Source organism: Heptranchias perlo, chromosome 6, assembly GCF_035084215.1.
Source record: "Heptranchias perlo isolate sHepPer1 chromosome 6, sHepPer1.hap1, whole genome shotgun sequence".
In the NCBI taxonomy this organism is placed as follows: Eukaryota; Metazoa; Chordata; class Chondrichthyes; order Hexanchiformes; family Hexanchidae; genus Heptranchias; species Heptranchias perlo.
Genome location: NC_090330.1, coordinates 83,249,972 through 83,264,748, shown reverse-complemented (window position 1 = coordinate 83,264,748; position 14,777 = coordinate 83,249,972). Strand labels below are relative to the sequence as shown.

Here is a 14,777-nt window from a genome sequence, read left to right as displayed (position 1 = left end):
TTCCTATATATCTACAGATTAAATTACAAGCCCATGTCCCATTGCACTTCCAGCATAACTGATTGCTTTCACATGGATTATATTCAGGGCAGTTTTTAATGCTGTGTCAGCTTTGTTTTTTAAAAAAAAAGTACTGGTCAGCTTTTGCTGCTTGTTGTGTATGGACCTGGGTAGTCCTACAACAGTCAGAGTGCACTTTCATCCTACAGTTTTGTCTCATTTTGAAGGACAAACACCCTAACATATCTCAATCATATCAATCCTCCAAATGCCCAGCCAGTCTACATTGGTCAGGACTGCAGTTTATTACATACATGTTTCCATGACTAGGTGCGGCAGCATACCAAATATAAGTTTTATTTCATCTGTTATGTTTCTCAGTATTATGGAAGCAATAGACTGCATTCAGTTACACATCTAACAATTTCTCAAAGTTTGAACACAAGAATAAGAAAAACAATTTAGCCCATCGAGCCTAACATTTAGATCACCCGTCATTTTCAGAAAACTCCAGTTTGGCATAATCTGTATCTGTCTATTGTCATGAATCAGAATTCAGCTCATTTCATTTTTAAAAAAATGCTTCAACGGAGTCTCGATTCATCATGCTAGGTGGTAGTCTATTCCACAAGTTAACAATTTATGTGTTAAGCAATTTCCATTTCAGAGATGCCTTAAAACTCCATCTCTGGCAGCATTTTGAAGCCTATAAATGAAGCCATCAAAGATCTACTTCTTGAAAAGTACATATAATGAGGTTGTGCTCCATTATTTTTAATAGAGCACCATAGGCTATTGAACAGCAAACCCTAAGCTTGAAAATGTCATGTTCCGCTCTCTGAAATTCTACCAAAACAGTGGCTAGAATTGAGGTAACAAGATAATTAGGGATGAGGGAATTCATTCCATCTATCGTAATTCATCTATCCAGAAAGGTCAAAGTCCTCCCAGTGTACATCCAATTGTTTCTTAAATGATTCTAGAGTTTTCAGTTGTAAATTTATTTTTTACTAGTTTGAACCTCTGTCACTTTGCTCTACTCTTGCAATTAAATTTTTTAAATTTTGGGGTTTAAATTTTTTATTCCCTTAAAAAAACATATATATTTCTACAAGATCACATCACAGGTGCCTTCTTTCCAAACCGTCTACTTTTGTGCCATCCATAATTGAGATTTTGTTCCATATGCCCAAGTCCAAATCATCTATATGAGAACAAAAGCTGACCCAGCACTGACCCTTGGAGTACACCACTTCTAACCTTTCTCCAATCCAAACAACAGCATTTACCCTAATTCTTGGTCTCCTGTCTGTCAACCAACTTTGTATCATTATTGCTTAATTTCTCCATACCATATATTTTTATCTTGAGACACCTTATCAAACATCTGAAAATGCATATCATAGTATCATGGTAGGTACAGCACAGGAGGAGGCCCATTGTGCCTGTGCCGGATCTTTGAAATTAGTCGCCCTCCCCTGCTCTTTCCCATAGCCCTTAGATGTTTTCCCTTCAAGTATTCATCTAATTCCCTTTTGAAAGTTACTATTAAATCTGCTTCCACCACCATTTCAGGCAGTGCATTCCAGATCATTGCCACTCGCTGTGCAAAAACACGTTTCCTCATGTTGCCTCTTTTGCCGATCACCTTAAATCTATGTCCTCTGGTTACCGACCCTTCTGTCACTGGAAACAGTTTCTCCTTATTTACTTTAGCAAAACCATTCATGATCTTGAACACCTCCATCAAATCTCCTCTCAACCTTCTCTGTTCAAAGGAAAACAACCCCAGCTTCTCCAGTCTCTCCACATAACTGAAGTCCCTCATCCCTGGTACCATTCTAGTCAGTCCCTTCTGCACCCTCTCTAACATCCTTCCTAAAGTGTGATGCTCAGGATTGAAAACAATACACCAGGTGAGGCCTAACCAATATTTTATAAAGTTTCAGCATGAACTTCCTTGCATTTGTACTCTTATGCCTCTTTTAATAAAGCCCAGGATCCCATATGCTTTTTAAACTTCTGAACTTATCCTGCCACCTTCAAAAATTTGTGTACGTGCACCCCCAGGTCTCTCTGTTCCTGCACCCATTTTAAAATTGTACCATTTAGTTTATATTGCATCTCCTCATCCTTCCTACCAAAATGCATCACCTCACACGTCTCTGCATTAAATTTCATCTACCATGTGTCTGCCCATTTCATCAGTCTGCCTATGTCCTCCTGAAGTCTGTTACTATCCTCCACATTGTTTACTACATTTCCAAGTTTTGTGTCATAAGTTGTTCCCTTATTTCTTTGAACTTTGAAATTATACTCTTTATACCCAAGTCCAGGTCATTAATATATATCAAAATGAGCAGTGGTCCTAATACTGAGCCCTGGGGAGCACCACTGCATACTTCCCTCCAGTCTGAAAAACAACCTTCACCATTATTCTCTGCTTTCTGTTCCTTAGCCAATTTTGTATCCATGCTGTCACTGTCTCTTTAATCCCATATACACTACACCTCAGCCGTATTAGCTGTGGCTCAATGTTAGCGCTCTTGCCTGAGTCTGAAGGTTGTGCATTCAAGTCCCACTCCAGAGATTTGAGCACATAATATAGGCTGACACTTTCGGAGCTGCTATCTTTTAGATGAGACATTAAGTGAGGCCCTGTCTGCCTTCCAATGGCACTATTTCGAAGAAGAGCAGGAATGTCCTCCCCTGTGTCCTAGTCAATATTTATCCCTCAACCAACATCACTGAAACAGATTATCTTGTCATTATCACATTGTTGTTTGTGTGCATATTAGCACAACAGTGACTGCACTTCAAAAGTACTTAACTGACTGTAAAGCACTTTAAAATGAACTGAGGCCACATGAAAGGTGATGCATAAATGCAAGACTGTCTTTCTTTCTTATTGCATTCTTTTTTATCTATCCAATCAGTCACTTCTTCAAAAAACTCCACTGGCACTTCCCCAGTGTCCAGTAACCTCATCCCTAGCCTCTCTTAGCTCTCTGGATAAATACCATCTATCCCCAGTACTTTATTTGTTTTGAGACCTTTTAGCCTTTCTAGGACTTTCATGTCATTTATATTGTAGTCATTGATTTTACTTAGGCTATCTCGGTTTGGGGAGGGCATGTTGATCCCTTGTGAATGTTTAGAAAAAGGATTCATTCAGAATATTTATTATCTTGTGCTCATCCTCAGTTTCAAACCCAGTTGCAACTTCTATAGGCCTCACTTCTCTTACAGCCCTCAAAGATTTTTTTACAATTATGTTCAGCCTTTGCTGCTCTGCCTTTTTCTAGGTCTCTCTTTGCCCCACTGACCACCCTTTTAATGTGATTTGGCATTTTTGTTCAGTTATATTTGTCTAATTTGAGCTTGTTGATTTTAGGAATGTATTTATCCTGCATGCACAGCATTAAAGATGTTCCATTTGTCCTCTACTGAAATGCTAAATCAAACTCCCTCAATCCATTTGATTTAGTTGTTCCTTTATTTCTTTGAATTTAGTACCTTTAAAGTTATAAACCTGGCTCCTGGTTTTGGGTATTTCTGATTCTGTGGTCACTGTCCCAGGGGTGCTATCACTTCCTTTTGTTTACATTTTCTGGGACATTAATGAATACCAGGTCAAGATAAGCACTGCCTCTTGTGGCATCCTTGATGCACTGGGTCATGAAGTATTTATGCACTACATTTACTAATTCTGACTCTAAACTGCTAGATATTTCCCAGTTAATAGGAGGTAGAAAAGTTAGCAGTAATTGGCGTGTAAATGGCAGATGAATTTTAATATAGGTAAGTCTGAGGAAGTGCATTTTTAAAAAATTCATTCATGGGATGTGAGCGTCGCTGACAAGGCCAGCAATTATTGCGCATCCCTAATTGCCCTTGAGGTGGTGATGGTGACTCGCCTTCTTGAACCGCTGCAGTCCTTGCGGTGAAGGTTCTCCCACAGTACTGTTAGGAAGGGAGTTCCAGGATTTTGACCCAGCGACGATGAAGGAACGGCAATATATTTCCAAGTCAGGATGGTGTGTGACTTGGAGGGGAACGTGCAGGTGGTGCTCCCGTGCGCCTGCTGCCCTTGTCCTTCTAGGTAGTACAGGTCACGGGTTTGGGAGGTGCTGTTGAAGAAGCCTTGGCGACTTGCTGCAGTGCATCTTGTAGGTGGTACACACTACAGCCACAGTGCGCCGGTGGTGAAGGGAGTGAATGTTTAAGGTGGTGGATGGGCTGCCAGTCAAGCGGGCTGCTTTGTCCTGGATGGTGTCAAACCTCTTGAGTGTTGTTGGAGCTGCACTCATCCAAGCAAGTGGAGAGTATTCCATCACACTCATGACTTGTGCCTTGTAGATGGTGGAAGGGCTTTGCGGAGTCAGGAGACGAGTCACTCGCCACAGAATACCCAGCCTCTGACCTGCTCTTGTAACCACAGTATTTATATGGCTGGTCCAGTTAAGTTTCTGGTCAATGGTGACCCCTAGGATGTTGATGGTGGGGGATTCAGCGATGGTAATGCCGTTGAATGAGTTAGACTCTCTCTTATTGGAGATGGTCATTGACTGGCATTTTTGATAGGAGGAATAAGGAGGCCACCTTCTTCTTGGAAAATAAGGCCCCGATAATTACGGAGAGGCGGGGAGGAGTGGGGGCAGGTGTAGCGGCCAGGAAACCTGGAAATGCGGGACATCATTTAAATTATTTTACTCTGTTTCCCGGCTGGCAGCCAGCCAGATTGAGAGGAGGGAGCAGAGATGAGGGAGGGAGAGATCGTGGGTCTGGGGGACATTGTGGAGGGTCAAGAGGACATCGTGGGGCGGCAGAGAAGACATCGCGGGCCATGGAGGACATCAGGGTCAGGGGCGCGCAGAAGATCTTGGGCCATGGACTACTTGGGGGGGGGGGGGTGGGCTCCGATTGCGGTTGCGGGGGGGGTTGTCCGATCGCGCGGGGGGGGGGGGTGGAGGATGTCAAAGTTCCTGGCAGTTACAATTCCCCCCATAGAGACTAAATGGAGGAGCAAAGGGATCTATGGGTACACATTCACAAATCATTAAAAATAGCAACACAAGTTAACAAGGCCATTAAAAAATGCAAACAAATAACATTTCTAGAGGAATAGAATTGAAAAGCAGGTACGTTATGTTAAATTTATATAGAACCTTGGTTAGACCACACTTTAGAGTACTGTGCATAGTTCTGGTCTCCATATTATAAAAAGGATATAAAGGCATTGGAGAAGGTGCAAAAAGATTTGGGAGAAACTTCTTTACCCAGGGAGTGATTAGAATGTGAAACTTGCTACCACATGGAGTATTTGAGGCGAATAGCATAGATGCCTTTAAGTGAAAGCTCGATAAGCACATGAGGGGGAAAGGAATAGGAGGATATGCAGATTGGGCAGGAGGTGGCTCGTGTGGAGCAGAAACACCACACAGACCAGTTGGGACGAATGGCCTGTTTCTGTGCTGTAAATTCTATGTAATTCTATGTAAAGTAAAGAACAATAGTTTTAAGAAGGAACTTTTTGATTCAAAGACTGCAAAGATAAGGCTATTAATATGGCCTTTACCAAAGTATTTTTTTTAGATGGAATGATGGTGATCTTTCATAAGGACAAGGTAATATCACAGACTGCACCTTGATCAAACACATTGAAAGTTAATGAATGAAGAGCCTGTACGTGCAGTAATATTTAGCAGTGAACCTACTGAAATGGTGGAAAATTTGGATTGCCAGTATTCTCAACATCACCAGATAAAAAGAGCGATAATAAAGCAATTTATCAGGAAAATTGATTTTAAGGCAGTGAGAAAAATAAATTGATACGTAAATTAATGGTGCAAAAGAATTAGCTGTAAATAAACTGCAAAGCTAGGGTAAGTATAATTATGATTAAATAAAATTGAACAGTTTAATGCAATGACGTATTTTTGCAATTTAATAATGTATTTGGGGCAGGAAGGATATTGTTGCATATTTATAAACTGAGGAGAAATAACTAACTTCTGATATAGCGCTTTTAAAATAAAGTAGAAATGTCAGTTAATTGTAATAAAAATCACTTAATGACAGCTCTAATCAGAGAACTATATATACACACATACGCCGATCATCTATAGCATTGCACAGCCAAGACCAAGGGCATTTTTCAGGTGAAGCAGCATTAGAGATTAGGGAAATAACTGGACCAAAGTGGGGAGAAGAGAGGAAGCAGATGGGGGAGAAAGAAGTGTAAGGGAAAGGGGGAGGAGGAGGGGGAAAGAGGCAGAGGAGAAAAAGGAGGGGAGAGATACTAGGTTGTACAGTATGTTAAACAAAATCTATTCTTTCACTCTGGAATCTGAATTTGAATCCTGGCAGATAAAAAGGATGATGACCATGGGGGTGAATTTCCTTGCGGCTTCTCCTGCTCCACCGCTGTAACTTTGTAACTTCGCTGTAAATGGGGTCTCTGTTGAAGTTACAGCATCAAGATGGGAGAGGCCCTGAGGAAATTCATCCCCTTGTCTCATCAACAGCTGTTTGGGTTGCAGGTGAAGAGATTAGGCAGTTTCAATCCAGTTCTCTGTGGATGAAAGTCCGCAGCACAAATGTGCCCTCAGTTTCGTATTCATTTTGTCAAACAGGCCAAGGATAGGGTGTGGGAAATGAAAAATATCACACCTATCGAAGCAAGGAATGTTCCCTGAGTTACAGGTTAGTCATATTATCAAAATAATGTGGAAGGAGCATCTGACTGGTTTCATACATTTGAGCGCATAATGCTGTCACTAAGTAAAAGAATGACTTATTTCCCAGTAATAACAATCCTAATCTTGATTAGCACATACAGCACACACTTAAATATTAATGATCTAAGAATGATCATTGTGATTTTATTGTAACACCACTACATGTTGGTGAGACCAGATATGAGATCCACAGCTTAAGCTTAGAAATATTTTATTTTTAGTTGAAATTTTGCAATGAAAAATTAATTTTATTCTTGGAAGCATAACCTTCCCCAATGGTCCAATCAGCACACAACGCAGCTGATTTATAAGTTTCATGAAAAGTTCAACATCTGAGAGAACAAAAATGTATAGATTTCCATTAGCACCTTTTTCGTAGGCTTTTTACAGTAATGGACTGTAACACTCATATTATTTATGAATAAAGCAAAGTAGCAAAGTAACTGTACAAGTTCTCATAAGTAAAGTAACAGTTTACAAAAGCAATCTTACATACACAGCAGTGTTGCTTACAATTAGTACTTTAGCACTTTGTTCAGCCTCCACCAATTTTCTCTCCTTGCCTCCTGAAGGTATTGACTCTATGCTGGGATACAATTCTATGGGCATTGGTCTCCTCTGGTATTTTGCTCAAGTGGTCATTATACATGTATGGGCTTCAACTTGTATGATATTCGTCAGCAGGCAGAATCACAGCCGAGCCAAATTTTACCCTTGCCCAATGTGTAGAGGTCATTGGACAGTGATCAGCAGTGGGAAACTTAGGGCATTTTTCTCCCCCCTAAACCATAGCTGCCAAGGCCAATCATAGCACAGTTACCTGTCCTGATCAGTTAACAGTACAATTATGGAAATTGAAACTGGTACCTTCCCAGCCTGTATGGCTAAGCTGTGCATTGGAGAAACTCTGAGTCACAGGAAAGTTGCATACAGCACTTAACAAGAACGTTATTCTTGTATTCCAGCAGTTTTCCACCCTTAGTTAAAACTTAAAATTTTGGTGGAGTACACTTGTATCATAAAACACAAGATATGTCACATGATGTTCCAGTTTAAGATGAAAAAGGAGAGTTTAGAGAGACTAAAGAGGAAGCATATCAGATCAGTTTATCAAGAAGGATGCAAAGCACGAATATGCTGGAGGATTGGAGGACTGCTAATGTTGTACCGTTGTTTAAAAAGGAGTGAGGGATAGACCGAGTAATTACAGGCCAGTTGGTCTAACCTTGGTGGTGGGCAAATTATTGGAATCAATTCTGAGGGACAGGATAAACCGTCACTTAGAAAGACACTGAGGAACCAAGGACAGTCAGCATGGATTTGTTAAGGGAAGGTCGTGTCTGACTAACTTGATTGAATTTTTTGAGCAGGTAACAAGGAGGGTCGATGAGGGTGGTGCATTTGATGTAGTCTATATGAATTTTAGCAAGGCTTTGGACACGGTCCCACATGGCAGACTGGTCAAAAAAGTACAAGCCCATGGGATCCAAGGGAGAGTGGCAAGTTGGATCCAAAATTGGCTCAGTGGCAGGAAGCAAAGGGTAATGGTTGACGGGTGTTTTTGTGACTGGAAGGCTGTTTTCAGTGGGGTTCCTCAGGGCTCAGTACTAGGTCGCTTGCTTTTTCTGATATATATTAATGATTTAGACTTAAATGTAGGGGGCACGATTAAGAAGTTTGCAGATGATACAAAAATTGGCCATGTGGTTGATAGTGAGGAGGAAAGCTGCAGACTGCAGGAAGATATCAACTGATTGGTCAGGTGGGCAGAAAATTGGCAAATGAAATTCAATCCAGATAAGTGTGAGGTAATACATTTGGGGAGGGCAAACAAGGCAAGGGAGTACACAGTAAATGGGTGGAAACTGAAAGGTGTAGAGGAAGTGAGGGACCATGGAGTGCATGTCCACAGATTCCTGAAGGTAGCAGGACAGGTAGATAAGGTGGTTAAGAAGGCATATGGAATACTTTCCTCTATTAGCCGAGGCATAGAATATAAGAGCAGGGAGGTTATGCTGGAACTGTATAAAACATTGGTTGGGCTACAGCTTGAGTACTGTGTACAGTTCTGATCACTACATTACAGGATGAATGTAATTGCAGTAGAGAGGGTACAGAGGAGATTTATGAGTATGTTGCCAGGACTGGAGAATTTTAGCTATGAGGAAAGATTGGAAAGGCTGGGGTCGTTCTCTTTGGAACAGAGGAAGCTGAGGGGTGATTTAATTGAGGTGTACAAAATTATGAGGGGCCTAGATAGAGTGGAAAGGAAGGACCTATTTCCCTTAGCAGAGAGGTCAATAACCAGGGGGCATAGATTTAAAGTGATTGGTAGAAAGATTAGAGGGGTGCTGAGGAAAATGTTTTTCATCCGGGGGTGCTAGTGGTCTGGAACTCACTGAAAGGGTGGTAGAGGCAGAAATCCTCAACTCATTTAAAAGGTACCTGGATGTGCACCTGAAGTGCCAAGACCTACAAGGCTATGGACCAAGTGCTGGAAAGTGGGATTAGGCTGGGTGGCTCATTTTCGGCCGGCGCGGACACAAACGGCCAAATGGCCTCCTTCTGTGCTGTAAATTTTCTATGATTCTATGTCTCTCAAGTTATGGTGGAAATGGGTGAGAGCCAAATGCAAAGAAAATATTTTAGAGTGGGAAAGGGCTACATTGGGGTCATGTTCCAGATTTCCTGTTGACTTGGAGATGGTCTGAGTGATCAGTTTGTACTGTATGTTGAGCAAGCATAGCTCATCATTAGACAACAGTGCATCAAGTTGAGTCGGACAAATAAGCACATCCAGCACTGCAATGAAATAGCCTGCAGTAGTATTGATTCCTTACTCTCATCCTGTGGAAATAAGATCCCCAAAGAAAGTAGATGCAAATAAAAAGGAAAAAAAACATTTGCAAAAAATGCTGGAAAATCAAACAGAACTAGGAAGTACTGCAAATACATAGCAAATCAGTCAGCACCTGCAAAGAGAAAGGACAACTTCAAATTTTGATATTAATTTTGTCAAACAGGCTGATGGCCCTGATGAAGGCTTACATCCAAAACATTAACCTGGCTTTCCTCTTTACAGATGCCAGCTGATCTTATATATATTTTCAGTAAGTTCTGTTTTTGTTCCAAAGTGGATGAGCAATTGGGTCCTGAAATTACATCATGAAATATTGCTGTATGAACATTTAATATTTTTTGTTTGAAATTCCTCTCTCTCCTATTTTAGTGGGGGCATTAACCCATTTATTTTAAACAATACCTCTGCTAAAATAGCAAAAAGGGAATTCCAGACAAACATGTTAAGTGCTGATATACTAATATCCCATGGCATAATTTCAGGACCACTATTTTTGTCAAGAAGTATATGTGTGGTTTCTACGTAGTCAATTGTGTAGAACATAATGATAATCACATTCATCTTAAATGTTGCATCACCCTTCCAAAGTTAAAGGGGAAAAGGTTATTCTGGGATTTTTTTTTTTTAGGAGTTAGTGAAACTCATACACACTTTATTTGTAAGAAAGATTCTTAACCCATGACTGGGAAACATACCACTGACGTGCTTTGGACGTCCCTCAGTTAACTTGCTAGGTGCTCAAAGAGCACACCAATTAAAACAATGGAGTGGGCTGATACTAAATAGGTATCTAAACTATTGGATTTGTCAAGTGAAAAGTACATATATGGCCTGTGTACAATGGATAATGTGTACAATAAGTGAGCCAGCACGAAATGGAGAGGGGAGAAATGGCAGGAAATTTTGCCATGTCCCCTTGTGTAGCTCATACAGAAAGTATGGAGGCAACTGAGAGCTTAGCAACATACTATATATTTTGAAGACCAATGTCACAAATGCTAACAATAGTTAAATCATGAGAAACTTACCATGTATTTCATAGCATTAGACAGTAATCTTCTCCCAGACAACTTGTCAAAATCAGCAACAATCCAGATGGTCACTGCATAAATGATGTCTTCATCTGAAAATCAGAAATATTCCATTGGCTGCTGCAGCGTTCAGTGGCAAATTTTGGGAACATATTATATGTCATTAGCCCATTAAAAAAGAAAGTTACAGCATTTTGTAGCATATCTGGATTACCTAAGCCAAATCATCAGTAGCACAAGTATATTATAGTCCTAGCTTCTAGACAGAAAAATAGACCAAATCTGGTCAGAAATAAAGGCCTCGATATTAACCCCCAACAATGGCTGGGAGGGGGACCGGTTAAAAACTTTTAAACGGGGAACGCATCCCCAACCCATTGTGTACATGTTCATTGCTGTTTTTACGGCGACGGGTAGTGTGCCATGCGAGTGTCCCGTCTTGGAGAGGCTGTGATCGCTTTGGAGAGGGTGCAGAGGAGATTCACCAGGATGTTACCAGGGCTGGAGCGCTTCAGCTATGAAGAGAGACTGGGAAGATTGGGTTTGTTTTCCTTGGAGCAGAGGAGGCTGAGGGGGGACATGATTGAGGTGTACAAAATTATGAGAGGCACAGATAGGATGGATACTAAGGAGCTTTTTCCCTTCGTTGAGGGTTCTATAACAAGGGGACATAGATTCAAGGTAAAAGGCGGGAGGTTTAGAGGGGATTTGAGAAAGAACTTTTTCACCCAGAGGGTGGTTGGAGTCTGGAACTCACTGCCTGAAAGGGTTGTGGAGGCAGGAACCCTCACAACATTCAAGAAGCATTTGGATGAGCACTTGAAATGCCATAGCATACAAGGCTACGGACCAAATGCTGGAATATGGGATTAGAGTAGACAGGGCTTGATGGCCGGCGCGGACACGATGGGCCGAAGGGCCTCTATCCGTGCCGTATAACTCTATGACTCTATGACTCTATGGCTGGGCATTTCATTAACATATTTAAATCAGGCTCCCGCAATTGGGAACCTGATTTAAATTTAACAGTTGCTGGCAGGGTTTCCCAGGGCTCAGGAAATCTGGCAGTAAAAAGGGAGGCAGGAGCTGCTGGCTTAGGAAGGTAAATGCCTTTTACGGATCTCCTTGTGGGCCAGAGCAGGAGCGCTCTCTCCAACGCCTCAAGGAAGCCTTCAGCCTCCCTTCCCGATTGCCCAGGACCGTCCAAGGGTCCCCTGCTGCAGCCTCCTGCCACTGGGTTTTCTGCCTGGCGGCCGGCCAGCCCGTCAATTTGGCTGGCTGCTGGGTGGGAAATGGAAGAAAAAAAATTGTAATGAGGTCTTGCCATTAAATTCGGCAGGACATCCATGCCCCCAGCCGTGCTGAGTTTCCCCCTTGCTACCGCGCTCCCCCACATCCTCCCTGTCTCCCTGTAAATATTGGGCCCACACTGTCTGGTTGCAAAAACCAAACATTGATACATCAGTCATAATGTTCGGTTTCTTCCGGTAATAAAAGGTGCATGATACAACCAAGGATAATGTACAAGTAATCCACCATTGTTTCAGATTTAATTTTTATGTTGCCATCTCTTTTTCCCAGGCACAAAAAAGCTATTTAAGTGAAATGGCATTTTGTTGCTGAAGTTTTGTAGTTCAAATACTACAGAGGGAAAAAGAATGTCACAGCATAAAATCCATAAAGAACAACATGTTTTAAGGATCATAATCATAATAATCATAGGTCCACGGTCAGTAACCTCACAATGAAATGAGACTTTTCCAACCGCCTTCACGTTGTAAAAAGGTCAAAGGGAGACATGATCCAAGTCTTTAAAATGCTCAGAAGTAGAGCTGATGTAGATATAAGCAAGCTATTCAACTTAGACTACCAGTTATAGAGGTCAGTACAGCCCTGACCTGATCTAATACTCCATGGGACATGATTGGGTTGGGGCAATGAGGCTGTAGAAGAAAAGGCATGGTCATGGGATTGATGAATATTCTGCAGTTTCAAGGTTGCTGAGTTGAGGGAATGTTATCTGTGGAGGGTAGCAGACAAAGGCCAAACAGAAGAGGTCTGGTAATATTCTGGAATTTGTATGGTCATCTTTGAGGATCAGGAAGAACTAGACAGAAGAGACATAGGTGTAATTAGAGCCCCGGACATGTTCATGGAAGAAGAAAGCTGGATAGGCCAAAACTACTTTCCCTTGTTCAATGTTTTCTTACATTAGTTGTCCATGGCTCTCAGTCTGGGGGTAATACTAACTTTACGTTCATTACACTGCAACCTGCTACCTTTGAACCTGCCTCCAATGTCATCATTCTGTCTATAAAGCTGAACTGGACCACCTCAGTGCTATACTGATATCTAGATTAGTTAAACATACTGAATGTCACTGTCAGTATCTGCTAAAAAATGTTCAACTAATAAAATACGCCAGAATATGCTTAATTAAACATGGCCCATTTAGTGTGACAATTTTCCCTCTTCAACATACTTCTCTGGATAGCGGTCAGAACACACAGCTTTGAAGCACCAGATTGAACTACAGTATGTAAAATTGATTACATACAGTGTCGCACTGATTAAAAAAATGAAGCTGTCTAATGCGCATACACCAAATCAATGGATTTGTTAAATGATTTGTTAGATAATGTTATTGTTATCAGTGTCTCTTGTACATGGTTGCTCTTTTTAGCCTACTTTATTCCTGTCCTGAAGGACTGGAGAAAAAACTGAAACAGAGCTGCAGACAACAGGCACTTAACTATCCTGTAGCTAGGGAGAATTAAAATAAATGACAATGTAATTGATGAGCTAAAATTTTGAAAGCAATTATGATAAAAGAAGAGATTAAGAGGATTATTTAGACAATCAAAGAAAATGCATTAGTATCTCCATCACATTACATCTTTGTGAATCCTGTCCATGCAAGAATAAATGGTTTGTCAACAGCTGGAAATACAGATCAAAAGGATTTAAATTTTTAAAATGTAAACAAATGGGTAAGAAAAAAAGTAAAATAAAAATCCCTCAAAGTAACATAAAAAGTTCCAGCAAAAGAGAAAGTGGGGAGGTGCTGAGAAAGGAAAATACCATTCTGTTTTGTGACGCTTAGTTCCTGCTTTTTCCTTTTTTAACACTTTACCTATTACTCCATACCTTCTGTCCCTTCCTGTTACGCTTTCCTCTCTCTCCCTGCTCAGGTTCCCAACCCCCTGCCACTTTAGTTTAAACCCTCCCCAACAGCACTAGCAAACACTCCTCCTAGGACAGCGGTCCCGGCCCTGCCCAGGTGCAGACCGTCCGGTTTGTACTGGTCCCACCTCCCCCAGAACCGTTTCCAGTGTCCCAGGAATTTGAATCCCTCCCCCTTGCACCATTCCTCTAGCCACGTATTCATTTGAAATATCCTCCTATTTCTACTCTGACTAGCACGTGGCACTGGCAGCAATCCTGAGATTACTACTTTTGAGGTCCTATTTTTTAATTTACCTCCTAACTCCCTATATTCTGCTTTTAGGACCTCATCCCCTTTTTTACCTATATCGTTGGTGCCTATGTGCACCACGACAGCTGGCTGTTCGCCCTTCCCCTCCAAAATGTTCTGTAGCCGCTCCGAGACGTCCTTGATCCTTGCACCAGGGAGGCAACACACCATCCTGGAATCTCGGTTGCGGCCGCAGAAACGCCTGTCTATTCCCCTTACAATTGAGTCCCCTATCACTATAGCTCTTTCACTCTTTTTCCTCCCAGCCTGTGCAGCAGAGCTACCCGTGGTGCCAGGAAGTTGGCTGCTGCTGCCTTCCCCTGATAAGTCATCCCCCACAACAGCATCCAAAGTGGCATATCTGTTTGAGAGGGGGATGGCCACAGGGGACCCCTGCACTACCTGCCTGTATACCCTTTACCTGCGGTGTGACCAACTCGCTAAACGTGCTATCCACGAGTTTCTCTGCATCGCGGATGCTCCACAGTGAGCTGAAGTCATGAATTTCACTGCAGGGGACCCATTTTGGAGAGAAACTGAAATCATTAGGTCACATCTAGCAAAAAAAACACTAAACCATCAAATTACTTTTAGTTAGGACACAAATCAAAAAATTGTCCATTGACTGACAATCTCTTTGCATAAATGCCACTATTTCAGGGACTTGAAGA

The 14,777-nt window shown here is 41.6% G+C and overlaps 1 protein-coding gene across 2 annotated transcripts in view; it reads right to left on the bottom strand.

Moving 5' to 3' along the window:
- The window catches only part of uggt2 (UDP-glucose glycoprotein glucosyltransferase 2), a 685,376-nt gene that overhangs the window by 386,735 nt on the left and 283,864 nt on the right, over positions 1 to 14,777 (bottom strand). For both annotated transcript variants that reach the window (XM_067986476.1, XM_067986475.1), the window contains exon 21: positions 10,629 to 10,723. In XM_067986476.1, the coding sequence (XP_067842577.1) occupies positions 10,629 to 10,723 (95 nt within the window). The remainder of the gene's footprint in view (positions 1 to 10,628; positions 10,724 to 14,777) is intronic.